Source organism: Arvicanthis niloticus, chromosome 17 (genome assembly GCF_011762505.2).
Source record: "Arvicanthis niloticus isolate mArvNil1 chromosome 17, mArvNil1.pat.X, whole genome shotgun sequence".
Lineage (NCBI taxonomy): Eukaryota > Metazoa > Chordata > Mammalia > Rodentia > Muridae > Arvicanthis > Arvicanthis niloticus.
Genome location: NC_047674.1, coordinates 30,063,679 through 30,089,003, shown reverse-complemented (window position 1 = coordinate 30,089,003; position 25,325 = coordinate 30,063,679). Strand labels below are relative to the sequence as shown.

General features: G+C 42.8%; 2 protein-coding genes across 8 annotated transcripts; one reads left to right on the top strand and one right to left on the bottom strand.

Moving 5' to 3' along the window:
* Positions 1–277: 277 nt before the first annotated feature.
* Mitd1 (microtubule interacting and trafficking domain containing 1) lies at positions 278–11,345 on the bottom strand. 4 transcript variants are annotated; one of them, XR_013104648.1, is made up of 8 exons: positions 11,103–11,345; positions 6,430–6,531; positions 3,813–3,949; positions 2,957–3,043; positions 2,235–2,350; positions 1,751–1,850; positions 992–1,052; positions 720–791 (listed from the first exon to the last, which is right to left on the bottom strand). XR_013104648.1 is itself a non-coding variant. In XM_034521090.2 (7 exons), the coding sequence occupies exons 1-7, from the start codon at positions 11,251–11,253 to the stop codon at positions 696–698; spliced, it is 750 nt and encodes a 249-aa protein (XP_034376981.1). In that variant the 5' UTR covers positions 11,254–11,342; the 3' UTR covers positions 278–695. The 4 variants fall into 4 exon arrangements, 3 of the variants coding, with proteins under 3 accessions (XP_034376981.1, XP_034376982.1, XP_076771139.1); XM_034521090.2 differs by lacking the exon at positions 1,751–1,850 and having other exon boundaries at positions 278–791; positions 11,103–11,342; XM_034521091.2 differs by lacking the exons at positions 1,751–1,850; positions 11,103–11,345 and adding an exon at positions 8,028–9,840 and having other exon boundaries at positions 278–791.
* Positions 11,346–11,383: 38 nt separating this feature from the next.
* On the top strand, positions 11,384–21,179 carry Mrpl30 (mitochondrial ribosomal protein L30). 4 transcript variants are annotated; one of them, XM_034521130.2, is made up of 6 exons: positions 11,384–11,514; positions 14,063–14,140; positions 15,241–15,318; positions 16,632–16,712; positions 20,541–20,687; positions 20,905–21,179. In XM_034521130.2, exons 3-6 carry the CDS (start codon positions 15,268–15,270, stop codon positions 21,106–21,108), a joined length of 483 nt encoding a protein of 160 aa, XP_034377021.1. In that variant the 5' UTR covers positions 11,384–11,514; positions 14,063–14,140; positions 15,241–15,267; the 3' UTR covers positions 21,109–21,179. The 4 variants fall into 4 exon arrangements, with proteins under 4 accessions (XP_034377021.1, XP_076771141.1, XP_034377022.1 ...); XM_076915026.1 differs by having other exon boundaries at positions 14,063–14,152; XM_076915025.1 differs by lacking the exon at positions 11,384–11,514 and adding an exon at positions 11,546–11,736.
* The last annotated feature ends 4,146 nt before the right edge of the window (positions 21,180–25,325 follow it).

The following is a 25,325-nucleotide window of genomic DNA, read 5'->3' as shown; positions in this document are numbered from 1 at the left end:
AGCTACAACTTCGGCCACATGTACTTTTTTTCCCCTCATGATTAGGCCCTCAGCCCACACACATCTCTTACAAGCACTGTAATCTATGATTCCCATTTAGGAACACTAAATTCCCAGGAGCAAGACTATCAGCCGGTCTTCCCCATACCAGCCGTGCAGCACTCTCTGAGCAACAACCAAACGGAAGCTCATAAAATCTTTCCGTTAACTCCGTGACTTAAAAGGAAACACTGTAAATCTGCTGAACAGCGTATTTACAGATGAGTGGATCCAGAAATTAGTAGAAATGTAAACATTTATTATTAAGTTCATATATTATAAAAATATGTTCGGAGTAAATAAAAAGGAGAAGCAAACTCAGTATTTGCTTGCTATGGTTTGAATGTGTTCCCAGAAGTTCATGAGTTAGAATCTTGGTCCCTATACAGCAGTGTTGAGAGGGGAAACCTCTGAGGTGTCAGGCTCTGCCTCACAAGCCTGCTCCATTTTTTGGCATTATGCCATGTGGGATGCAGAAGATCCTCCCCAGACACCAAAGCCCAAACCTCTATCCTTTACACAGTAGCCAGTGTGTGGTGTTCAGTTCTAGCAACAGAAAATGGGCTGAGGTCACCTATAGCTGAGGTCACCTATAGCTGAGGTCACCTATAGCTGAGGTCACCTATAGCAGAAACGTACACTTAGGTCATTATGCATCATATCTTTTTCGTGTGTTTGTTGTGAAAAATGTCCACCGTTGTTTCATGACATGGTCTCAGGTCTAAATCACAATATCCAAGAGAAAAACGACCCTATAAAGAAAAGAAGAGTGTTGTTAAAAGTGATTCACACGGAAAGCCAAGCATGATGTTCCAACCAGAGTGCCAGCCTCACTGCAGGCTAAGAGCCCAGGAGTCCATCAGAACAAGCAAGAAAGCAATCAGTGCTCACATGGAGTCACAAAGCCATATCAGAAACAGTGCTCACACAGAATCATAAAGTCATAGCCTACCTGTGGTTTCTTAAAATAATCAAGGCCCCTTCCGATTTTAATCATCCATCCATTGTTGAACCTGTTGAAATTAGTGTACAGTATTACATTCAAGCCATTTGAGTCAGTCAGTCTTTAAAGCCAGAGTTGGTTAAGAATCAACAAGATTTCCCCCTAAACAAAGAAAAGGATGAGTTGAATCAAACTGGGGTTAGTCCAGAGCTTCGTCTAAGAAAAACAAAAGGAACACTGAACACCATCAGCTAACCTGGTTAGGTGAGAAAGAACTTGACCAGTAAATGGAAAGCCACTTTTGAATTTCAGTTTGCCCAAGCTCTTCTCCACTAACAAGTGGTTTGCAAAGTACTTTCAGGAAGAGTGTGGTGACGTTACAAAGGTGCCTGTGATGGCTATTCTGGTTTTCAACTTGATAATTAACTAAAGCTTAAATGGCTGTGCACACCTGTAAGGGATTTTTTTCTTTAATTAAACTATGTATATATGTATATATACACATATTTTATACATATATATGTGTGTGTGTATTATATATACATATATATACATATATACATATATATACATATATACATATATATACATATATACACATATATACATATATACACATATATAATATACATATATATATACATATATATACACATATATATAATATACACACACACACACAGTTTTGTCCCTCTAGAGAACCCTGACTACCACAGTGCAGCTATGCAGAACAGAGATTGGGATCCCAAAGGCAGCCCAGACACTGACCTCTGCTTCCACAACAGCAGCACTGCCATCCACTTTAGCTTCTGATTTACTTTTTGTTAGACACAGGGTCTCTTTGCTTTATCATATGAAACCTACTATGCTAAAGAGAAGGAAGGATCACTAAGAAGCCATGTATACATTTCCTGATTGACAGCACGCTACTAGAACACACCACCAAAGCCATACCAGGTAAACAGTAACTTCAGTAGGAAAGGAATTCTCTCCTATCATAACAGTGGCTATGTTCTGCACAGAAGAACTCCTCCCCACATGACATAGAACCTGTAAATATTACTTGACTAAGAATTAACTCACTCTAAGAGGTAAGTCAAGGTTTTTTTGTTTTGTTTTGTGTTATGTGCAGTTACTAAATTTGAGCTTGATTTGAAATTTGGATATTTACAGATGTGTATATAATTATATAACATTAGATATTTTTAAAGTATATCTCAGCTATGGAAAAAATAAATCATGATCCACTAACCTAATTTCTCGGTCGTGTATAGATGAAGAGTAGTTTATTTCCAACACCACGCCGTGACTCCTGAGGGACTGCTTTATTTCTTCAAGGCCAATACTTTGCTGTGTGTTCCCAAAACCCTATTGATAGCATGAGACATAATTTACTGCCTCTATTATTAAGTTAAATTATCCACAATACAATAAGTACTACAGATTAAACTGAAAAAACTGATATCAATTTCAATATTGATGTCTCAAAGAAGCAACCGAAGGATGGGTAATTCTTCTCTTTTAATATTGTTCTTATACAAACAATTAAATAATTAAGAATATCACACAACTCCCTCCTACCTCTGCCTCCCTGTTGCTAGGAGCACGGGCATGTGGCACCACGATCAGCTTCTTAAATGTATCTTAGTAACGATGCTCAGTTATCTGTGTGGGACAGCCTACTGCTTAGACTAACCCTGGAAAGTATAATTCTTCTGATACACTTCTACTCAAGTCAAAATCAAGAAAGACACAGCTACAGTCTAACCCCAGGCCCATGAAGTAAAGGACAGAACAGTCACTGGTACAGACTGCAGGGTCACTGAGACCACACTCACTAACTCAAATTCATAGAGTTCAACAAAATGGCCGAATATGAGGTCAACACTCTCAAATCAATAGCCTTTTTCTTAAGACAGACCAGGTAACATGTAACTGATACAGTAAGTTAAGAAAGAATTTTCAGATACCTACTTCATCCCCAGAGGTGAGAAGGTGAATAGTCCTTACTTTACATGGCTTCTTAATCAACATCTCACAAAACCGAAGGAAGTTATATAGCTGAAAGGCATTAGGATGGATTAGTACTAGCTCCACGGCTTTCCAGCAAGAACTGATTCTACAATCATCAGCTGGGTGGATCACCAGCCTGCAGAGAAGGAAGAATCTGAACACCAGCAAAAAGAACTGGAGAAAGCCTCCAGTCCCATCATTACCAAGCTGTACCAGAGCTGGTGGCACACCTGGAGGAATACCTGGTGGCCTCCCTGGTGGGGGGCTCCTCCATCTGGTGGTGCTTCTTCAGGGCCTACCACTGAAGAGGTGGATTAAATTCAAATAGAAGTGAAGCACTGTTCCACAGGGAAACATATGAAGGACCCAAATATAGCAAGCTACCTGGAAGTTTTACATTTAAGCTGCTAAAGTAAATTACTGAGCATTGTGGGCTGTGAGCAAAATAAAACTGTATCCTAAAGGAAACACCAATGTCTAATAAAACTATTTAAAAAACTGATTCTAGGATAGCCTTCCCCAACCAGATACTAAGATATTCACAGATGGTTCCATCCCTTATTTTAAGTGATGTAGTATCAGTCCAGAACCCACAACACCTTCCCCCTGGGCCCTTTAAATCACCTCTAGAGTACGTACGATACCTAACACAATGTAAACACCATGTGTTACCATTGTTTGTACCTGTTCAGTACAGACAGAATTTCTACCTGTATTTCTGATCCTCCACTGAATCTATGGGAAGGTAACCCATAAACACAGGCAGCTGACTGTACATTTAAAGTTATATTTCATTATATTTTAGTAAGCTACTTACCTGATGAGTTTGTCTAATATAAGGGTCTTCTACCCAAACTTCTGTAACTGTCTCGTGTAGGTATTCCCTAAAAAGTGACTCGTAACTGAAACCAGTTGCATTCTCTTCTATTTTAATTTGCTTGTGATATTTTCCATCTATAAAACAGAAGCTACAGTAACGTGACCAGTGACCACTTTAAAAAGTTACCTCTTTAATCTTTTGTGTGGGGACCTGCACGTGAGTCCCCAGGGACTGAACTCAGGTCTTTACATTTGTTGGTAGGTGGTTCTACCCACTGGACCACCTCACCAGTGGCCGTGAGCACGTTCTTTAGTTCTTTATACCCAGTTATGTTGTACACAGGGAACAATCAGGATCAGTTACAATCTTTTAAACTTACTGACTCAGAAGCTATCACAGGACTACTCTAGACTGCAGGTTGCAAATGTTTCAAACACATAGGGAAAGAAGACAAAATACTATTCCAAAGGAGATTCTTCCCTTAGCAGAGGCTAAGAAAAGGGGTCCATTCCTTTTTAAGTTTAAAATTTTTTTTTAAATTTTTTCTTGTTTAAAATTTTAAAAAATTATCTATATAAATGTCTTGCCTACATGTATGCATTTGTACTACATATATGCAATGTCCACTAAGTCAGAACACAACCTTAGATTCCCCAGAATCAGAGTTAAAAATGGTTGTGAGCTGCCATGTAGGTTCTGGGAACTGAACCTGGGGGTTCTCTGCAAGAGCAGCCAGTGCTCTCCGGTGCCATCTCTACAGCCCACAAGGGGTTACTTGAAAAAGCTTTCAAGAGAGGACTGACTGAACCAGGCAGTGGTGGTCCACGCCTTTAATCCCAGCACTCAGGAAGAAGAGGCTAGTGAATCTCTGAGTTAGCCTGGTCTACAGAGTGAGTTTCAGGATAGCCCGAGCTGCACAGAGAAACCCTGTGTTGAAAAACCAACCAACCAACCAAACAAACAAACAAACAACAACAAAAAAGAGGACTGTGGTGGTTTGAATACATTTGGTCCAGGAAATGGCACTATTACGAGGTGTGGCCTTGTAGGAGGAAATGTGTCACTGTGGGGGTGGACCTTGAGACCTTTCTCCTAGCTGCCTGAGGATGCTAGCCTTTTCCTGATTCCCTTTGGAACAAGATGTACAACTCTCAGCTCCTCCAGCCCCATGTCTGCCTGCTGCCATGCTTCCCACCATGATAATGGACTAAACCTCTGAAACTATAAGCCAGCCCCAATTAAATATTGTCCTTGTAAGAGTTACCTTGGTCATGGTGTCTCTGCACAGCAATGGAAACCCTAAGTACAAGGACTGATTGTAAAAAGGTGTGGCTTAGACACTGTCACAGTGGACAGAACAGGATGTACCCGGCTGTATCCACCTTCCTTCCAGGTTGGCCACTTCATATCTCCAACTCTCACGGCTAATGTGATCATTAAATATAAACAGTGCCATGGAAATTAGAAGCAGATCCTAGTACTGTAAGAGTGTCTCTTTAAGACTCTATTGTGAAGGTGGGGGTCAAATGTAGCCCAGGCTGGCCATAAACTCCTTATGTAGCTGACGGTGATTTTGAATTCCTAGTCCTTTTTCTTCCACCACCCAAGTGCTGATATATTATACCACCACAGTCTGGATGTATTTTTATTTATTCACTTACTTACATACTTATCTGCTTGTTTGTTTGTTTTGGTTTTAAGGGTTTTTTTTTGTTTCCTTGCTTGTTTGTCTGCTTGCCTTTGGTGCTAGGGACTGGATCCAGAGCACTGCACATGCTGAGTGAGCCTCAAAGTGTTTTAAGCAAACTTTTAGTGGTTCACACTGTGAAAACTGAAGTTCTTTTGAGACTGTGTAAAATGAAAGAAAGGAAAAAAAAAAAAAAAACACAACCCACAACAGCAGAGTTGCACGTGTGTTTGTGTGTCTGCCAGCACCAAGTGGGCTTTTCTCACCAAGGATCGGGATATCACTGAATGAACAAAGTCAGTAGGTGGCCACACCCACTTACACAAGACGCTCATGAGCTGGGAACTCATAACAGGTCCAGAGGAATACCTACCTCACCTCTAATTATTAAGAATATATAACTCTTGAAATGCTTTGACTCACAAGAAGTCACTGGAGTTCCCTTAACTATTCTAATGATTTTCATTTTCCATAAAAGGAAATATAGATCCAGAATCCACATTCAGAACTCTTCTGCAATATTCTTTTTTTTTTTTTTTTTTTTTTTGGTTTTTCGAGACAGGGTTTCTCTGTGTAGCCCTGGCTGTCCTGGAACTCACTCTGTGGACCAGTTCTGCAATATTTTTAAATTGAGGTCCACACATACACTTCATAGCGATCTATAAATACCTTTAAAATGGACAAGTTTTCCTCACGTGCTCAAAGGATGACTGAATCCCCACATCCCAAAATGAAAACCAGACACTGTTAAGAACAACTTCTGTATGAGGGATAAGGAAACACAGAGCAAATCCACGAAGCTCCCAGGTACAAGTGGCCCAGGCCACATGGAGCTTTAGCAGACAGGATCTTTGAACCCAGGGCCTCAAGCAGCACCCCCAACTCTAAGCCCCACCCCAAGTCATGTTGCAAAACAGAGCCTTTTACCTTCTTTTTCTTGATCTAAGTATTTCTTTATATTTTCTGCTCTATCCATGTAGCCGGAGATTTTTGTTCTGAGAACACATCTTTTACTGGATTCTTTGGTACCTATGAATTGGAAAAAAAGGACAAGGATTTTTCTCAAGTTTCAGAACGGCTTTCTATTTAGTTCAGCAATTTGTCAGGTTTCCTACAAATTCCCTACCCTTTACAACACGCTGAGATTCAGTGTGCTGGAGGACAGAAAACAGCTCAGGTTGGGAGCTTCAGCTCTGTTTACCTCTTCCTGATTATCCACATGCTGGGAAGTCTAAACAGTTAAACTACCATTTTATCGATGACCAGCTTTTCTTGTAGGCCTCTGCATTATAGTTAATGCTCAGTCATTTTCCCAGTCACCAAAAGAAAAAAAAAAAAAAGACCCAACAAACAAAACCCAAACAAAACAGCAAGTCATTTTTCACACTATATTATCAATAAAGCTTACCCTGCCCTATTCCACAATACATTATCAATAAAGCTTGCCCTGCCCCAACCACATCTGGTTCCCTTCTTCCTAATTAGTTTTTAATTTCATTTTTCAAACATCTTGTGCTGGAGTGTGTGTGTGTGTGTGTGTGTGTGTGTGTTATCAGGGATTAAATCCAGAGTCTAATGGATGCTCATGATAACATGATAAATGGATAACATGAGTTCTCACTGAGCAGGATCCCCAGGCCTCTGAATTAATTCGTGCCACATACCCAGGGTGAAATAAGCAGATGAGCTACACTGTGAACCCTGCTACAAACCTTAGTTGCAGAATGTGTGTTATTTTGTCTGCTGTTGTCTCATGAGTAAAGTGAATTTATGCAAAGAAGGCAAAAATATCAGAGAAGCCAAATGCCCTTCTTGGTGGATTCATGCATTTGCATTTCATCACTGATTATAACAAGGGTTAGTTTAGATTTCTCTAGTCATCACTATCTGCTCCTCTGTGGAAGAGTACCTTGTACCCCTTGCTGTCACATCTTCTGGTGTGTGGGTATTGGTCTTCACTTGTGGTGCACAATCTAGAGCTATGATACTTCCTTGAACATGGTCTGATATCTTTTGAATTCTTTCTCACTCTTAGGTTTTGTGAAGTAGTTGTTTCAAGACAGGATCACCCAATGTATCCCAGACTGGACTGGAACTGCTTGGCCTGCACTGGCCTAAAACTCGTGATCTTTCCACCTTGGGCTCCATAGTGCTGGGATTACAGATTGTGCCAGCAGGCTTGGTATTCCCTTACTTTTGATGTGACACGTTTTAAACTCATCTTTGTATTCCTCGTTCCATCCTTGTGCGACCAACCATTTTTCAGAAACCCATGTCTTTTTATAAGAAGAGTTGTATAGAAGACAATCCTGCCATGGCTTCTAAGCTCTCTCAGCCAACAAGCTAGAAGTTCATGTAGGCTTACTAACATGCACACTTTATAAAGTATTTCTGTTTCTATCTGACCGCATGTGCATTTATAAACATGAGTTATGCTAACTTTGACCCAGTAAAGTTCATGCCAGCCTTGTCCCCTTCCTTCCTTACACCTTACTTGACTACTTAAAAACATTTTCTTCACTTACTTGTAGGGTACACATAAAGAAGTTTCAGGATTCCTACCCCATACCTGTGCGAGAAAAAAAAAATTTACCAGCCAGCATACAATGCTTGCATGCTACTGGAGTTACCTTTTTTGCCCTTCTTCCTGTTTTGTTTTTTTTTTCCCTCCCCTTAAGACAGAGTCTCATGTAGCCCGGTGTGACTTCAAATTAGACAAATAGCCAAGAATGATCTTGAACCTCCGATCTCCCTGCCTATTCTCCCAAGTGCTGGGATGATAGTCGTCCATGCCCAATTTTATACAGTCCTGAGAATGAAACCCAGGGCTCTGTGCAGGCTACATAAACATTCAGCCAGCCAAGCTATATCCCCAGAGCTGTATCTCCCTCCTCCCTATGCTCTTCAGCTGACGAGTTCAGAATGCTGTCAGTCATTCTTGATTCTCCCCCTTTCGTTTCCTCCTCCTGCCCTACTCCTTCCTGACCCACAATGCTTTAGGTATAATCATTCTCATTCATTTTTTTCTTGTTTCATCCTTTCTGTATTTCCTCTGAACAAATAAACATCTCCTCTCTTCTCTAGGATACAGTTTAAGTATTTCCCTCCCCCCGCCCCCATTCAAAAGTTCATGAATGGGAGGCTGAGTCTTGTGTGAAAACATTAAGAATCACAGAGCCTCTAAGTGGAGAAGGGTCACTGATGTGCCTACTCATGCAAGGGATTTTTGCAGTTCCCCTAAATTGCCAGTTGTCTCCCACAAACAGCTGTTATAGAAGCACAATACAGGGGTCAGCAAAATGGTATGGCATGTGTGATGGTTTATATATGCTTGCCCCAGGAAGTGGCACTATTAGGAGGTGTAGACTTGTTGGAGTAGGTGTGTCACTGTGGGCATGGGCTTTAAGACCTTCATCTAGCTGCCTGGAAGTCAGTCTTCCAATAGTAGCCTTCAGGTGGAGATATAGAACTCTCAGCTACTCCTGTACCATGGCTGCTTGCTCTTGCCTTGATGATAATGAACCTCTGAGCCTGTAAGCCAGCCCCAATTAACTGTTATCCTTCTAAGACAGCAGGTATAGGTGCTTGGTACTAACTCTGAAATCCTGAATTCCATCCCTGGGACACAAATGTAATGAGAAACGACTCTACCAAATTGTCCTCTCACCTCTAGAGATATACACTGTGGCATTTCATCATTAATAACAGATCTTACAGGGGCATTTTCTCAATTAAGGTTCCTGCCTTTCAGATACATCTGGCTTAGGTCAAGTTGACATAAAACTAGCCACCATGCCTGGGGAGGAGAGAACTAGCAAACACTGACAATACTGGTAGTTGGTAAGTGTGCTGGATGGTTTTATGTCAACTTGACATAAGCTAAAGTCATGTGAGAGAAGACCTCAATTAAGAAAATGCTTTGCTGGACGTTACGACACATGTCTTTTAATCCCAGCACTTAGAAGACAGATCTCTGAGTTCGAGGTTACCCTAGTCTACAGAGAGAATTTGGACAGCTAGGACTACACAGAGAAACCCTGAGGAGGGGGTGCCTCCATAGGTTTGGCCTCTGGCAAGCTTGTAGGGCATTGTCTTTATTAGTGATTGATGAACAAGGGCCTAGCCCATTGTGGGTGGTGCCATCCCTAGGTTGGTGGTCCTGGGTTCTATAAGAAAGCAGGCTGAGCAAGTCATGAGGAACAATCTAGCAAGCAGCATCCCTCCATGGCCTCTGCATCAGTTCCTGCCTCCAGCTTTCTTCCCTGTTTGAGTTCCTATCCTGACTTCCTTCAGTGATGGACTACATACAATGTGGAAGCATAGGCCAAATACTACCCTTCCCCCAGCCCCTACCTGCCCAACTTACTTTTGGTCATGATGTTTCATCATAGCACTGGCAACCCTAACTAGGACAGTAAGCTAATAAAAAGATTAAATTCTAAGTGGAGGTATTCTCTGTGGATAGCTACAGCTGCTCCCAGAAACAGGACTTACAAGAAAATAAATAAATAAATAAAATTACAAATAAATAAATAAATCCCAGTACGGAGAGTGGGTTACCTGTGAGGTTCCCCAAAACAATACACGATTTGCTCTACTTTTGGATATCCACCAAAACTACTCCATAAGACCCTATTGCTGAAGACACCATATACCTTGGTCACAGGTCAGAGAAAGAACAAGCTGGAATTGGTTGAAAGCTTCCTCCTTGTTGGATAGTTCCACGGTGCTGGAAGGTGCTACATAGGCTGCTGGGGGAGAATTGCCTTACTCAGCCACACACTGTTAAAACCAACCAGGCGGACAAAATGAGCCCACTGGGGCAGTTGTGGTAAATGTGGTACCCAACTGCTTTCTGATTGGATGTGAAGTCTGCTTGACAGGAGGGAATCACATCTGGTACCGTAAACTTGACTAAAAATCAAGACTGTGGCAGTCCTAGGTCCTGGGGGGCAGAGGGAGATGCTACTGCTGTTATTAAATCACCATGATGTATCTGTCAGACTGCCTTCTACCTCATTATGTTGATGCCCAAAGAGAAGTGTTGTTGTCTGCATGGTCAGAGAAGCCTCTTCCACCAGTACTGAGGTAGTGACTGCAGAGACTGACAACTGGTTGATGAACACAGAATAAACGGCTGTGGAATGTACTCCGATCTTGAGAATGAACATATATAATCATTGATAGGGGAGGGAGAGACAATTTATTCAGTGGTGTAGTCACTGATAAGGTGCACATGGTCCTGTAAACAAACTTCCACTCTAGTGAAACTCAATAGATCATAGTTGGGGTGAGGGCAGGAAGGAGAGACAGAGGGAGAAGAAAAATCATGTCACAAACTGACAACAATGAAGAATAAAATTCATTAAATGCAAGACCTATCAAGCCTTATACTTTATATTTGGTTATGCCTCTTACATTTCAGAATAGTGACCCATGCTCCTTCGTGATAACATCAGTCTATTGCAAAGGCCACCACCTCGGTTGTCCTGCAGAATATCAGAATATACCTCCTGAATCTGAATGCTTCCTGGTAGTAAGGAAGTTTCGTTTTCTTAAGTTTCCGCTCAGTCTCAGAGCGGAAACCGAAACTGGCTCACCTTTCAGAACCTGCAAGAGCATGTCAATCCCCTCCTGGTAACACACCAGAGCCTGCTGGTACCGAGACTCTCCATCCAGTTCCACTGCCCGCTTTAGCACCGCCACCGCGGCGGTGCTGTCGGAATCCTGCCCCAGGCTGGACTTAGCCATCACTGTAACAACTCCAAGGCTCGCCAGCAAATTCCAAGGGCTGACCCACTGCACTTCCAGGAAGCGCACACGTGACGCCACTGCGCCTGCGCTATCTTCTATGGCGCTTTGTGAATGGGCCAGGACCAAAAAAACCTTTCCCGGAACCAAATAACCGTACACAGTATGACGGCAACGGCGTGGTTTCAGTGCTGCACTGGGTCCGCCTGCCTCCGTTCCGCTTTTTCCGGCTGCGGGGCGGAGTGGACGTAGCGGTAGCCGGTGAGTGCGGCTGTGGGAGCTGGAGGCATTGTGTGTTTTCACATGGACTCTCTCTCTCTGCAGTTGTGGACTGACTTCCTTTCTGTTCCGAGTTGGGGGTCCCGGAGATCCATTTCTTGAGCTTCTGAAAGCAGCCGGGTTGTCACTTTATTCGAGTTTTGCTGTGACGCTCGTGTCTCTGAGAGTCTCACTCGTGTAGTTCTAGATCCAAGCCATCCAAGCGTCAGTTAAAATTTATTATTTTTTTAAGAAGGCAAAACTTGCTTAATTTTAAGTTGTTGCGAATTTAGAGTGCTGAGTTTTTGGAGTTGCTGTTTATTAAAGACAGTGATTTTGCAGGCAGCTTTGATTGTCACCTGTTCAAGCTGCTGCTTTTTGTGGCTAAGAGGCCACCGTTATGGCGGCTGCCTACTACCTTGACGCCCTGGGAATTCGAGGAAGAGAGACATTCGAGGAAGAGAGAACTCGGTTGATTGCACGGGAAATTCTGTGTACTATATTTTCAGGAATGTCCACTCCTCCTTATAGATATATACCTTGTCTCTTAAGAAAGAGAAAGAAATTAAAGAACCACTTTGAGCTGGTATTGTAGTTTGTGGGGTAAAGAGCCATTTACGTACATAGTCATTGTACGTTGTCAAAACATAGTCATGTTGTTGTCAAACCAACAACACAACTCCAGCAAAATGTTGGGGGTGAGGGAGAGGAAAAATGGTTTTGGCAACCTTCAGTTTTTCTGTATACACACATATATTAACATATTAGAAAATATATATATCATGTGATAAATGGTATTTTTCAGTTTGTTTTTATATGTATGTGTGTTTTCTCTGTCATACCTATACCATGTGCATGCAGTGTCCATGGAGACAGATAGTCAGATACTTTGGAACTAGAGTTTAAAAACATTTGTAAGCTTCCATGTGGTCACTGGGAATTAAATATGGGCCAGTGCTCTTAACTGCTGAGCCATGTCTTCAGCCCCATTTTTTCTGGTATTTGCAATAGAGGAAAGTTGTACAGTAGGTGGCAGTATAATTGCTTCAAAGTCCAAAAGTTGCACGAATAATAAAAATAATGTCTACTGTATGGAGAGAGCACTTATGTTCTGTATGCAAGACTCTAGGTTCAATCCCCAGTACCTGCCTCCTCCCCCCAAAACAACAACAATAACAACAAAAAGCAGTTTTGATGGTGACGCTTGCTTATATCTGAAAGTTAAACTTCAGCAGAGAATCTTGAGTGCAGGAACTGCTTTGAGAGACACATCTATGACTTGAACAGATCCAGAAACAAAATATAAAGTTCTTGTCTCTGACACTGTGCTATATTTAGAGTGGAGACTACCGCTAAATGGTTAACTAGCAAATTACAATAGGACACGAGTATTCAAGTAAGGCAAGGAGCTGAAGTGCTAGCAGTAGTATGACTGGAAATGCTGAACCGTTTGGTGGACGTAGTCCTCATTCAGGACCGAAACAGTGTGATCCAGGTAGACCTTGTTGATAAGATAAGGTTTGAGCCAAAAGTTGAAAAAGCCACGTCAGGGTCATTTCAGCCAGTCATAGCGGAGAAGACCTCCAGCCTGGCTGCTTCCAGGTCACTCTGGAAGACCTACTCTGTGAGGAAGCGGGAAAGTAGTAGGACATGTAGGGGAGTATGGGGTGGAGGAGGTTGGCAGCGATTGATATGCACTGGCTTGGTGTATGAGGGTTAAGGACTTTGATTTCCACCTTGGTTAAATAGAGAGACACTGAAGATGGTACTAGGTGTTGAACCCAGGGACTCATGCATGCCAGGTCTGAGACATATTCCTAGTTCCAGCTTTAATTTTTTTTTTTTAAATGAATGAACTTCATCTTTAGCGAGTTTTAGATTTCGAGAGAAACGGTGAAGTTTAGTTTAGGGTCCTGTACCTTCCCTGCCCAGTTTTCCCTTTAACATCAAATATTAGTGTAGGGTGCTTAGTGCAGCTGCTGAACCAAGTTGGTACATTATTAACTTCATTTGCTTTATTTAGACAGATTTTGTTAGCTTTGTGTGCTGTCAGTATGTCCTATTACAAATACCAGGATCCAACTCAGACACTAATGTGGTGTGTATTGTGCATAATGATTGTAGCTCTTGAGTTCTTCTTGGCCAGTTTCTCGAGTGTCTAGTTGTGATGACCTTGGCAGTTTTGAGAAGTGAGATATTTGAAAATGTACTAATGAAGTGTTTTTCCACAGTCTCTTAGGGTTACTATTGCTACAGTGACACACCATGACCAAAAAAAAAGCAAGTTGGGGAGGAAAGGGTTTATTTTCCTTTGAGAGACACATCTGTCTTCCACATCATAGTCCATCACTGAAGGAAGTCAAGACAGGAACTCAAGCAGGACTTATGGCAAGTTGACATAACATTAGCCAGCACACACAGCACCCTCAGTCAGGGTTGGTTTTTCTCTTAAGTGGAGTTAAATGTACAGGCTTTGTGATGGAAGTCGTCTCATTACATGTCCTGGTATCAGGTATAGGTGCTATCAACATTTTGTTTTGTTTTGTGATAGGTTCCCACTATGCAGTCCTGACTGGAATGCTATTCACTTTGATCACCATTGGTGTTAAGCATCCTTGATCTGTTGGAGGTAGTGTTACATGTCAGTTTGTTTTCCTTAACTATGATCCCCTGCTTTTCTGTACAGCACTCCTGAGAAGCAGCCATAATTGTTTTGGTTCCAGTTATAAAATGATACTCTGTTGTATATTTGTGTAAATCACTCCAGTTTGGCTATTGTGTCTCTTTCTTTCTTTCTTTCTTTCTTTCTTTCTTTCTTTCTCTCTCTCTTTCTTTTTTTTTTTTTTTCATGTTTTTTTTCTTTTTCTTTTTTTTTTTTTTTAAAGATGGGTTTCTCTGTATAGCCCTGGCTGTCCTGAAACTCACTCTGTAGACCAGGCTGGCCTCGAACTCAGAAATCCACCTGCCTCTGCCTCCCAAGTACTGGGACTAAAGGCGTGCGCCACCACTGCCCGTCATGTCTGTGTTTCTTTAATATGCTCCCTTGGGTTTGCACTTCTGAATTGCAACTTCCTGATTCTTCAGGTTGCAGCAGACTGTCTTGTAGGAGCCCTAATGGCTCCTTTGAAGAGAATGCTATTAAAATCACTATCTGAACACAGGGTGTGTTCATAGCTGCTGGTGTTAATTGTCCTCTCAACAAACAGAGGGAGCCCCTGTATACAAACATGCCAACTCCAGTGGTTGATGGGGTTCTTGAGAGGAGATGAGGAGTCTGAAAGGGAGGATTTGTCTTTCTGCCCCAGGCTTCCCAAGTATACAGTCAGAGGCATGTGTCACCAATGCCTGTCTGTACATACTCTCTTAATGGCTAGATACCTTGGGAAAGTGATTGCTTTCTGGAAGTCATTTTCATCATATGTAAAATAAGAGGGCACTTGGTTCTGATTCTAAGAGGTGTAATTTCTTCAGTACTGTTTAGTTTTGCATTTTTTGTGATTTCTCTGACAAAGAAAAATGATCAAATATTCTTTATACTTGTTGTGACAAGTTTGGGGTGACAGAAAACCATTTCCCATTTTTGCGAGATGTATTTTGTGACACTACGGTCAACTAGATGGAAATAGGATTGTCTAATATATGATCGCTGCCTATGGTTTTACCAATACAGAAGGGGAAATGTGCCCATCTGTAATATATTTGACAAGCAGTGTGCTTCCTACTTCTTAGCCTCTAAAGAGAAGAATTACCACACTTATGGCTGGGGTTCTGCGCTCAGTATTTCAGAGGCCTCCAGGCAGATTACAGGTAAGATTTAACTTTCTATGGCTTTCTTGTATAGCTAGGGCTAACCTCAAACTCACTGTATGGCTGAGGATAACCTTGAACTTCTGCCTGCCTTCATTTTCCAAGAGCCCAGTTTTGTGCAGTGCTGGGAACTGAATGCAGCTTTCTTTCTGCGTGCTAGGTAAGTGCTGTGCCAGCCGAGCTACCTCCTCAACCTAAGAGTTTGTTTCTTGATTTTTTTCCTCTCTTGTTAATTACAAAACACAAAATAAGTTAATCTTTTTAAAGGCTCCTTTTGATATAAATTAGTTGGTTTAGGTCTGCTGTATTTGTGATAAGAGAACTCAGAGCCTTGTGAGCACTGGGCACACACTCTAGCTGAGCTACACCCGACCCTTATTTATTTCTGCTTTATGTGCTATTTTCCCTAAATATTTCCAACTTCAAAACACCTTTTCCTGTAGATCAAGCCAATAAAAAAGCTACTGCTGCTTGCCCTTGGTCTGTTTTAATGTTACAGTTTTAGGGAAAACCCTTCAATTATGAAAAGAATACATTTTCACAGTAGACATAGAAAAAGTAGAAGATAAGCAATCTCCTGAAGAAAAGAAATGTGTTAGCTTCTCCTCTTGGTGTTTAGAAAGTACATCAGGATGACTAATATACACATTGACCAGACTGGGTACAGACCCAGACATACGCTGGGTCCTGGTTGTGGGGATGGAAATGTTAGCTACTTCCATTTGGCTCATGAATTCAGTACCTTTTTGGTAGTTTGGAAACTGACCCTCTGCGAGGATGTGTGTCTCTTAGTGTTGTAAGCAAAAGAAACAGGATTAGAAGCCTAGGATTTCAGGCATATGCAGGATCAGATTTTCCTTCTCTCACCATCAAGACTTACCCTCTAGTTATTGGTGTCAGCTCTGTAGTTCAGGGAAGCCTAGGAGAGAAAGACTGCAGTGACTGTATCCAACTGTGAGAGTAAAGGAGGATTAGGCAGTAAAGTCAAGAGGTGAGAGCTGGGCCTGGTGGTGCTGTTAGGACTAGGGACTCTCACTGTGCTTTGTGTGGTACTGGTTTTGAGACAGTGTCCTACCCTGTAGGCCTGCCCCAAACTTGAATGAAGTTGCCTACCCCAGACTAGAAGTCTAAGTGCATGTGGTTTTACTTTGTTGTTCATTAGTGCTTTAATGAGATGTGTCCATTCAGTGAGGTAGCTGAGTTTAACATTAGCCATTGTAGACTGTTAGATTAGACACTTGTCACCTAAAGGCTGGTGGATACAGACTCTCACACTACATGGAGTTCTAAATAACAAATGTTTTCTGCCTCAGACTGTGAAGAAAGGTGCAGAATCTCTCATTGGTACAGAATGGATACGTCACAAATTTACCAGATCAAGAATTCCAGATAAAGTAAGGCCTGATTCTTTTTAAATAATATTTTTAGATACAAATTTTATAAAATCATAAGTTATTTGTAAATTTATTACATTGTGTGTTGCATTGTGTCTGTGTTTCTTTGTGCACACCTGTGTGTGCAGTTGTCCTGGTTTTGTATGAGGAAGCCTAGAAGACAATTCTGTAGTCAGTTCTCTCCTGTCATGGGATTCCTGGAAAGTGGAGCTTAAGTCATCAGACATCAGGCATGGCAGCAAACACTCTATGCTTAGTGCCAGCTCACAGCCTGCTAGTGTAAGTTTTTCTTAAGTTGTATGATATAGCATAGACTTGGAAGTACATATACACATAGTGTGGACCTGGAAGTGTGTATAGACAGAGATAGTGTAGACCTGGAAGTGTGTATAGACAGAGATAGTGTGGACCTGGAAGTGTGTATAGACAGAGATAGTGTGGACCTGGAAGTGTGTATAGACAGATAGTGTGGACCTGGAAGTGTGTATAGACAGAGATAGTGTGGACCTGGAAGTGTGTATAGACAGATAGTGTGGACCTGGAAGTGTGTATAGACAGAGATAGTGTGGACCTGGAAGTGTGTATAGACAGAGATAGTGTGGACCTGGAAGTGTGTATAGACAGAGATAGTGTGGACCTGGAAGTGTGTATAGACAGAGATAGTGTAGACCTGGAAGTGTGTATAGACAGATAGTGTAGACCTGGAAGTTTGTATAGACAGAGATAGTGTGGACCTGGAAGTGTGTATAGACAGAGATAGTGTGGACCTGGAAGTGTGTATAGACAGAGATAGTGTAGACCTGGAAGTGTGTATAGACAGAGATAGTGTAGACCTGGAAGTGTGTATAGACAGAGATAGTGTGGACCTGGAAGTGTGTATAGACAGAGATAGTGTGGACCTGGAAGTGTGTATAGACAGATAGTGTGGACCTGGAAGTGTGTATAGACAGAGATAGTGTGGACCTGGAAGTGTGTATAGACAGAGATAGTGTGGACCTGGAAGTGTGTATAGACAGAGATAGTGTGGACCTGGAAGTGTGTATAGACAGAGATAGTGTGGACCTGGAAGTGTGTATAGACAGAGATAGTGTGGACCTGGAAGTGTGTATAGACAGAGATAGTGTGGACCTGGAAGTGTGTATAGACAGATAGTGTAGACCTGGAAGTGTGTATAGACAGAGATAGTGTAGACCTGGAAGTGTGTATAGACAGAGATAGTGTGGACCTGGAAGTGTGTATAGACAGAGATAGTGTAGACCTGGAAGTGTGTATAGACAGATAGTGTGGACCTGGAAGTGTGTATAGACAGAGATAGTGTAGACCTGGAAGTGTGTATAGACAGAGATGGTGTGGACCTGGAAGTGTGTATAGACAGAGATAGTGTAGACCTGGAAGTGTGTATAGACAGAGATGGTGTAGACCTGGAAGTGTGTATAGACAGAGATAGTGTAGACCTGGAAGTGTGTATAGACAGATAGTGTGGACCTGGAAGTGTGTATAGACAGAGATAGTGTAGACCTGGAAGTGTGTATAGACAGAGATAGTGTAGACCTGGAAGTGTGTATAGACAGAGATAGTGTAGACTTGGAAGTGTGTATAGACAGAGATGGTGTGGACCTGGAAGTGTGTATAGACAGAGATAGTGTAGACCTGGAAGTGTGAATAGACAGAGATAGTGTGGACCTGGAAGTGTGTATAGACAGAGATAGTGTGGACCTGGAAGTGTGTATAGACAGATAGTGTAGACCTGGAAGTGTGTATAGACAGAGATAGTGTGGACCTGGAAGTGTGTATAGACAGATAGTGTGGACCCGGAAGTGTGTATAGACAGAGATAGTGTGGACCTGGAAGTGTGTATAGACAGAGATAGTGTGGACCTGGAAGTGTGTATAGACAGATAGTGTGGACCTGGAAGTGTGTATACACAGAGATAGTGTAGACCTGGAAGTGTGTATAGACAGAGATAGTGTGGACCTGGAAGTGTGTATAGACAGAGATAGTGTAGACCTGGAAGTGTGTATAGACAGAGATAGTGTGGACCTGGAAGTGTGTATAGACAGAGATAGTGTGGACCTGGAAGTGTGTATAGACAGAGATAGTGTGGACCTGGAAGTGTGTATAGACAGAGATAGTGTGGACCTGGAAGTGTGTATAGACAGAGATAGTGTAGACCTGGAAGTGTGTATAGACAGAGATAGTGTAGACCTGGAAGTGTGTATAGACAGAGATAGTGTGGACCTGGAAGTGTGTATAGACAGAGATAGTGTGGACCTGGAAGTGTGTATAGACAGAGATAGTGTAGACCTGGAAGTGTATATAGACAGAGATAGTGTAGACCTGGAAGTGTGTATAGACAGAGATAGTGTGGACCTGGAAGCACTGTAGGATGCTGACCTTTGCTCCTTGCCCCGCTGGGTTCATAGGCATGGGCTCCTATTACTTCCTGTCCTGTGTATTCAGCTTGTGGTTCTCCTTTTACATACTGTGTTTTAATCACCATCATCCTGAGAAGATGGTGAGTTGAGGCTGCCCCTGTGTGAGTTGAGGCTGCCCCTGTGTGACTCCATTCTCACTTCCTGCATCAACCACACAGACGAAGCTCTCTTTTGGTCTGTTGTCATTTTTATTTTGTTTGACTTACTTGCTTTTAAGTTAATTGAATTTTATTTAATAAAACAGTTTAATGATACAGAAGAAAATGATCAGAAAGCGTGGAGGCCTCCTCTCTCCATCACAGTTTCCCATTTTACATTGATATAAAGCAACTGTTAACATAGATGAAACAGCGCGGACATGACTGCAGGCTGTAGTGTACACTGGGGTCATTCTGCATGCTGTGTATCATGCTGTGGGTTTTGGCAAATGTGTAAGATCATGTATTCATTACTGCAGTGTCACACAGGATCGTGCACTGCCCTACATGTCACTGCGCCTGCCTCCCACATCTGACCAGAGCAACCTTTTTACTCACTTTCTGGTTTTACCTTTCCCAGGATCCCACATGGTTAGAATCATACAGTCTGTACATTAGGTTCTTACAGATCTTTTCATGGTGACAGTCCATGTGCGGGTTTATGTAGTTGTGTAGTTTATGTGCTCACCTTCCAGCTTGGGGCAAGAATGAAGCTGCACAAGTACATGTGTACTCGGTATGGCTGCTAGTTTTGGTGTGTTGGGAAGATATTTGGGAGTACAATTAAACAGTAAAGACCATTTAGCCTTGTCAAGCTGCTGGAGAGGTCATTTTGTTGGATGGGAATGTTTTTGTACAGGTTTCTTCCCCTACTATATTTTTATTTATTTTATTTTTGGAGATTTAAATGCTTATTTTGTGTGTGAGAGTGCCTTGGCTGCCTGTATGTATGTGTATCATGTGAGTGCTGGTGCCCATGGAGGTCAGACGGCAGTAGCAGCTCCTGGGAACTAGAGTGGGTGACTGAGTAACATGCAGTGCTAGGACCCCAGCCCGGGTCCTCTACTAAAGAGCAGAGCTCCTCGCTGCTGAGCCCTCTCCAGCGTCACCTGCAGTGATGGAACACAGAGGGCGACATTGGCCAAGTAACCGCAATTTCAGAATGGGAGTTTTTCAGCTCTGGGCAGATTGTATAGTAACAGCGCTGTCTGGGTGTCCCGTTCTAAAAACCTGAAGCTAAAGTGTGTAATTCTCAGGTTCTGAACTGTTCAGGCTGAGGTTGAGGACGGACGACAGAAAGATTACAAGTGGGATCATCATAAACTTTTGCACAGTTCTGTCCAGTTTTAAAGGCACAGGCTATGTATAAAAACTGTAAGTTGGGAGAGTTACCAGTCATAATTCTCTTTTCCTAGGTGTTTCAGCCTAGACCTGAAGATCATGAAAAATATGGTGGGGACCCCCAGAACCCTCATAAACTGCACATTGTTACAAGAATAAAAAGTACAAAGAGGCGTCCATACTGGGAAAAAGATACGATCAAGATGCTCGGACTACAGAAGGTATGCAGCGATCCTGACTGCCACCTGAGTCTCATCGGCTGCAGGCTCATACTTTAAAGTCAACACTGTATGCATTTGCTATCTCTTATGTATAAATGTGTCATTTAGTGTGATCTATTTATAAGTTAGTGTACAAGGATGGTCCAGTGTGATGTTTTCCTGAAATGGTACCACTGCCTTTTAAATTGGCCTGTGACATTGCTCCTCTTGTTCCTAGGCACACAGCCCTCAGATTCACAAGAACATCCCATCAGTGAATGCAAAGCTGAAAGTGGTTAAACACTTGATACGAATCCAGCCCCTGAAGCTGCCACAGGGACTTCCCACAGAAGAGACCATGTCCAGCACATGCCTCAAAAGCACTGGGGAGTTGGTCGTGCAGTGGCATCTGAAGCCTGTGGAGCAGGAAGCAAAGTCCTGACGCCACACAGCTTCAGCTCATAGATGCACTTACTGAGGAGACTGTTCTCATTAAAGTGAATGTTAAATCCAGTCATTTCTGCCGTTGGAGTCCTGGTGTTATCACTTGGTTCAGTTCTCTCCCTTTGTTCCCTAGGGATTTTACTCCACAGTGAGCAAGAATGGCATTGTTTGAAACACTAACAGTGTCATTATCTCCTTGTAGAAACTGTTGCCTTCTTTAACTGCTTTCTCATTGAATTCTATAGATGTGAGAGGCTGTGTAATAGTCAGTCCTGTGTTGCTGTAAAAAAGTACCCAAGGCTTGGATAGCTTTTTGGGCAAGGAGGTTTTTCTTGTTTCTAAGTTCTGAGGAGTCCATGGGAGGGCAGTATATCTCCTGAGGATCTCCTGTAGGATCCTCACACAGTTTTTATGTCAGTGGTGGAAGAGGTCACAGGCAAGATAGGAAGCAAGAACCAGGTGCTTAATCCTGGCACTTGAGAGGCAGAGGCAAGTAGATGCCTTATGAGTTCAAAGCCATGGTCTACATATTGAATTCTAGGCCAGCCAAGACTGTAGTGAGACCGTGTCTCAAGCAATACCTGTAGACCAGTTCTGGTTTCCTATAATGGTCTCTTGGCTGCAAAGAGAAGCGTCTTTGATGTTGAGTAAGAGCTGCACTTAGCTGTGGTAGGATACATGCTGGGATGCAGTTAGAAATTACAGAGATCTAGTGTGTGGTCACAGAAGTTTCCCTCTGTGTCCCATGACCTCACTAGCTATCGGTTAGATTTCTAGTACCAGGCATGATTCCCTCCTGTGGGAGCAATACACCCACACTGCAGCTCCTGCTCATGAGGTCACAGAACCACTTGGAAGTAGGGGCAGAAAGAAAATAAGAACCACAAGGCCAGGAAACTTGCTGTGAGATTTTGTCTCAGAAGTGCTAGGGAAGCTACACCCACAATACCTCAACAATACATGGCTGTCCAAAGAATATCTGAACAATACCAGTAGACAGGCTAACAGGAAATTCCTTGGGTGGGGGCAGGAGTCCCACCCCTAGGCAACTAGTGACTGCTGAGATAGAGAGTAATTCTCCCTCAAAAGGTGTCCCCTCGTTGGTTACCCAATACAAAGTTCCCAGCCCTACAATCACAAACTCACAAGCAGCACCAAGCAGACTCAGCAGGTCATACATAAACATTTACACCTCCATTTCCCTGTGCATAATATCTGTGTAAGAATAATAAAAAGGCCATCGGTTCAAGAGGGGAGACACGGGAGGGGTTGGAGAGGGAAGTGATGTCATCATTTTTTAACTAAAGATTGGACGAGCAAAAAAGTGGAAGCGAGAGTGAAGGGAGGAGGCACACCCACTTTGTGACAACCTGCTCTCAAAGGTGGCATTAAGCCCTGAGCGTGATGGTTCCAAGGTCGGTCAGTCGCCTTCCACTAAGCCAACCTCATAGCCATCCTACCACACTGGAAATCAGTTTTTAGCAAACAGCATTTGGGGAGCAAACCTTTAACTGTAGCAGGTTCTTTGAGTGAATGCAGCTGTAGAATTTCAAAGCTGGCCAAGATCAAAGGTGCAGCCAGAAGCCTGAAGCACGGGGTGTGGCTTGAGTGACACTGCCTGCCTCGTGCTGTGTGTGATGTGAGCAGGGTTCATCTCATTCCTAAATGACAGAAGTATGTATTTGGGAATTATAAGTCTAATTTAGACGGAACCATATTATTGCACTCTGCCTAGATAAGACCTTCACTTCTGTGTAAATGTGTCCTGCTGGAGCAAGGGTGTGTGAGGTGCTTTAGCAGTAACTCAGCAGGCCATTCTGGTTTAAGCTCTAAAATGTAGTGTTTGGGTTTGTAAGGATCCACGACATCAAAGGCTGAGCTTGCTATTTAGAAAAAGAAATAGAGGGTGAAAGAGCTCAGTAAAGTGCTTGCCTTGCGTAGTGGTTTGAATATGCGCTGGCCCATGGGAAGTGGCTCTATTAGTATATGTGGCCTTGTTGGAAGAAGTATGTCACTGTGGGGATGGTGTTTGAAGTCACCTCCTAAGCTCAGGCTCCAACCAGTGTGGAAGAGGGCCGCCTCCTGGCTGCCTGCAGAGGCCAGTCTCCAGGCACTCCCTTTGGATCAAGATGTTGAATTCTCAGCTCTTCCAGCACCATGTCTGTCTGGACGATACCACGCTTCCCAGCATGACGTTAATGGTAACTGTAAGCCAGCCCCAATTAAATGTTTGTCTTTATAAGAGTTGCCTTAGTCATGGTGCCCTCTGGGAGAACAGTGTGAGCTCTTAACTGCTGGGAAGGGGAGACTCCTTTCATCTCCTTTTCTTTTTCAGATACCTGGAAAAGTGAGAAGTCATAAGAATTCTAGGGGAGACTCAATAGTGGGAAGCCCCTGCGCAGCTCATTAAAGGAGAGCCTGCGCTCTCGGGCCTTTTACTTTTCTTTGTCTTTGGTAGTGTTTCAGTTCAGGTCATACCACACTCTTGTTCCAGTGTCCTGGCACAAGTGTTAATGTTGAGTACTTCATTAAGGCAAAAGTCTGAATACAAGCCTGAAATTGGCTTTAATTTGTTTATTAATTTAAAGATTTGATCATTATGAGTACACTGTAGCTGTCTTTAGACATACCAGAAGAGGGCACCAGATCCCATTACAGATGGTTGTGGGCCACCATGTGGTTGCTGGGAGTTGAACTCAGGACCTCTGGAAGAGCAGTCAGTGCTCTTAACAACTGAGCCATCTCTCCAGCCACCTGCCTTTTATTTATTAATTAGCTGAAAGCCAGTTGCAGTTTTAATTTTGTAATTATTGAATGTGTGGTGTGTGCATGGCCTGAAGTGAACAGGAGCCCAAAGGCCACTTTTAAATACTGTCTAGTTGTAGAGAAACCTGCCTGTATACTGCCGCAAAGCATAGGCCTGCCTACAGTGGGCTTGGAAATACCTGTGTCACCCCTCTGGTGTTAATGTTAGTATGGAGATCAGGAGAAACTCCATGGTGTGGTTTTGTTTTCTCTGAGGAGTTAAGTTTGGGTTATCATCTAAACTTCCGAAGCCCACCACTGGAAGGGTTGTTAGGGTGAATCTTTAGAATGAAGACATCTAAAGAAAAAAACAGTCTGGAGCACATAGGCTGCGGCAGCGGCTCTCTGTTGTTACACAGGCAAAGCTGCTTAAAGCATGTGCTTCCTCATGGTTTCTGTGAGGCAGAAGAGTGGTCATAGCCCAGGTGGATAGACAGCTTAGTGCAGTGGTTTTCAACCTTTCTAACCCTTTAATGCAGTTCCTCATGTTGTGGTGACCTCCCGCCATAAAATTGCTTTTGTTGCTATTTCATAACTGTGATTTTGCTACCATTGTGAATTGTAGTGTAAATATCTTTGTTTCCCAATGGTCCCAGGCGATCTCTGGGAAAAGGTCATTCCATCCCCAAAAGGGTCACTACCCACAGGCTGAGAACCACTGGCTTAGCGTCTCATGAAGGTACAATAAATAGTTCCTGCTACTAACGTCTGGTTCTCAGAGTTAGGAGTGAGCAGGGATCTGCTTCCAGATTCTGAGCTTGTGGCAGGATTCACTTCTTTGTGAACTGGCAAGTTGTCTCTTCAAAGCCAGTGCTGGAGGGGCTCGAGCAGAACAGACACCATGAAGCTTGTAATGCAATCATGGGTAGCCCATCATGTTGGTCACATTCTACTGGCCAGAAGAAAATCACCTGCCTTGTCCCTCTCAAAGAAGAGAGAAGTTATATGTGCGGTCAGGAGGAGACAGCAGCTATGGCTCCTCACAATCTACCAGTTGAAACAAGTCCACCCTGTAGTACATCTCAAGGGCTCTATGTGTGACAAGCTCTTCAGCTTGGTGTCCCTGTGCTTCATATGGTCTCAAAACCTTGTAAAGACTCATTCCTTAGTCCTGAACTCATGTCTCTAAGATTATTCTTTTCTTTTATTTTTGGTTTTTTTTCGAGACAGGGTTTCTCTGTATAGCCCTGGCTGTTTTGGAACTCCCTCCGTAGACCAGGCTGGCCTCGAACTCAGAAATTCGCCTGCCTCTGCCTCCCAAGTGCTGGGATTAAAGGCAGGTGCCACCATTGCCCAGCTAGGAGTATTCATTTACATTTATCTGCTTGGGACTGCATTTGTCTGGCCAGAGGCTTAGTCTGGCCTCTGGTGACCATCTGACCATTTTTCTAATAAGAGTCAGACAAAAAA

Coding starts and splice junctions, on each gene's coding strand:
- Mitd1 (XM_034521090.2), bottom strand. CDS start 11,253: ATGGCTAAGTCCAGCCTGGGGCAGGATTCCGACAGCACCGCCGCGGTG. Junction 2,351..2,956: donor TTCTCACCTCTGGGGATGAA/GTAGGTATCTGA, acceptor TGCTATCAATAG/GGTTTTGGGAACACACAGCA. Junction 1,053..2,234: donor ATACACGACCGAGAAATTAG/GTTAGTGGATCA, acceptor TAATTTCAACAG/GTTCAACAATGGATGGATGA.
- Mrpl30 (XM_034521130.2), top strand. CDS start 15,268: ATGGCTGGGGTTCTGCGCTCAGTATTTCAGAGGCCTCCAGGCAGATTA. Junction 16,713..20,540: donor GATCAAGAATTCCAGATAAA/GTAAGGCCTGAT, acceptor CTCTTTTCCTAG/GTGTTTCAGCCTAGACCTGA. Junction 20,688..20,904: donor AGATGCTCGGACTACAGAAG/GTATGCAGCGAT, acceptor TCTTGTTCCTAG/GCACACAGCCCTCAGATTCA.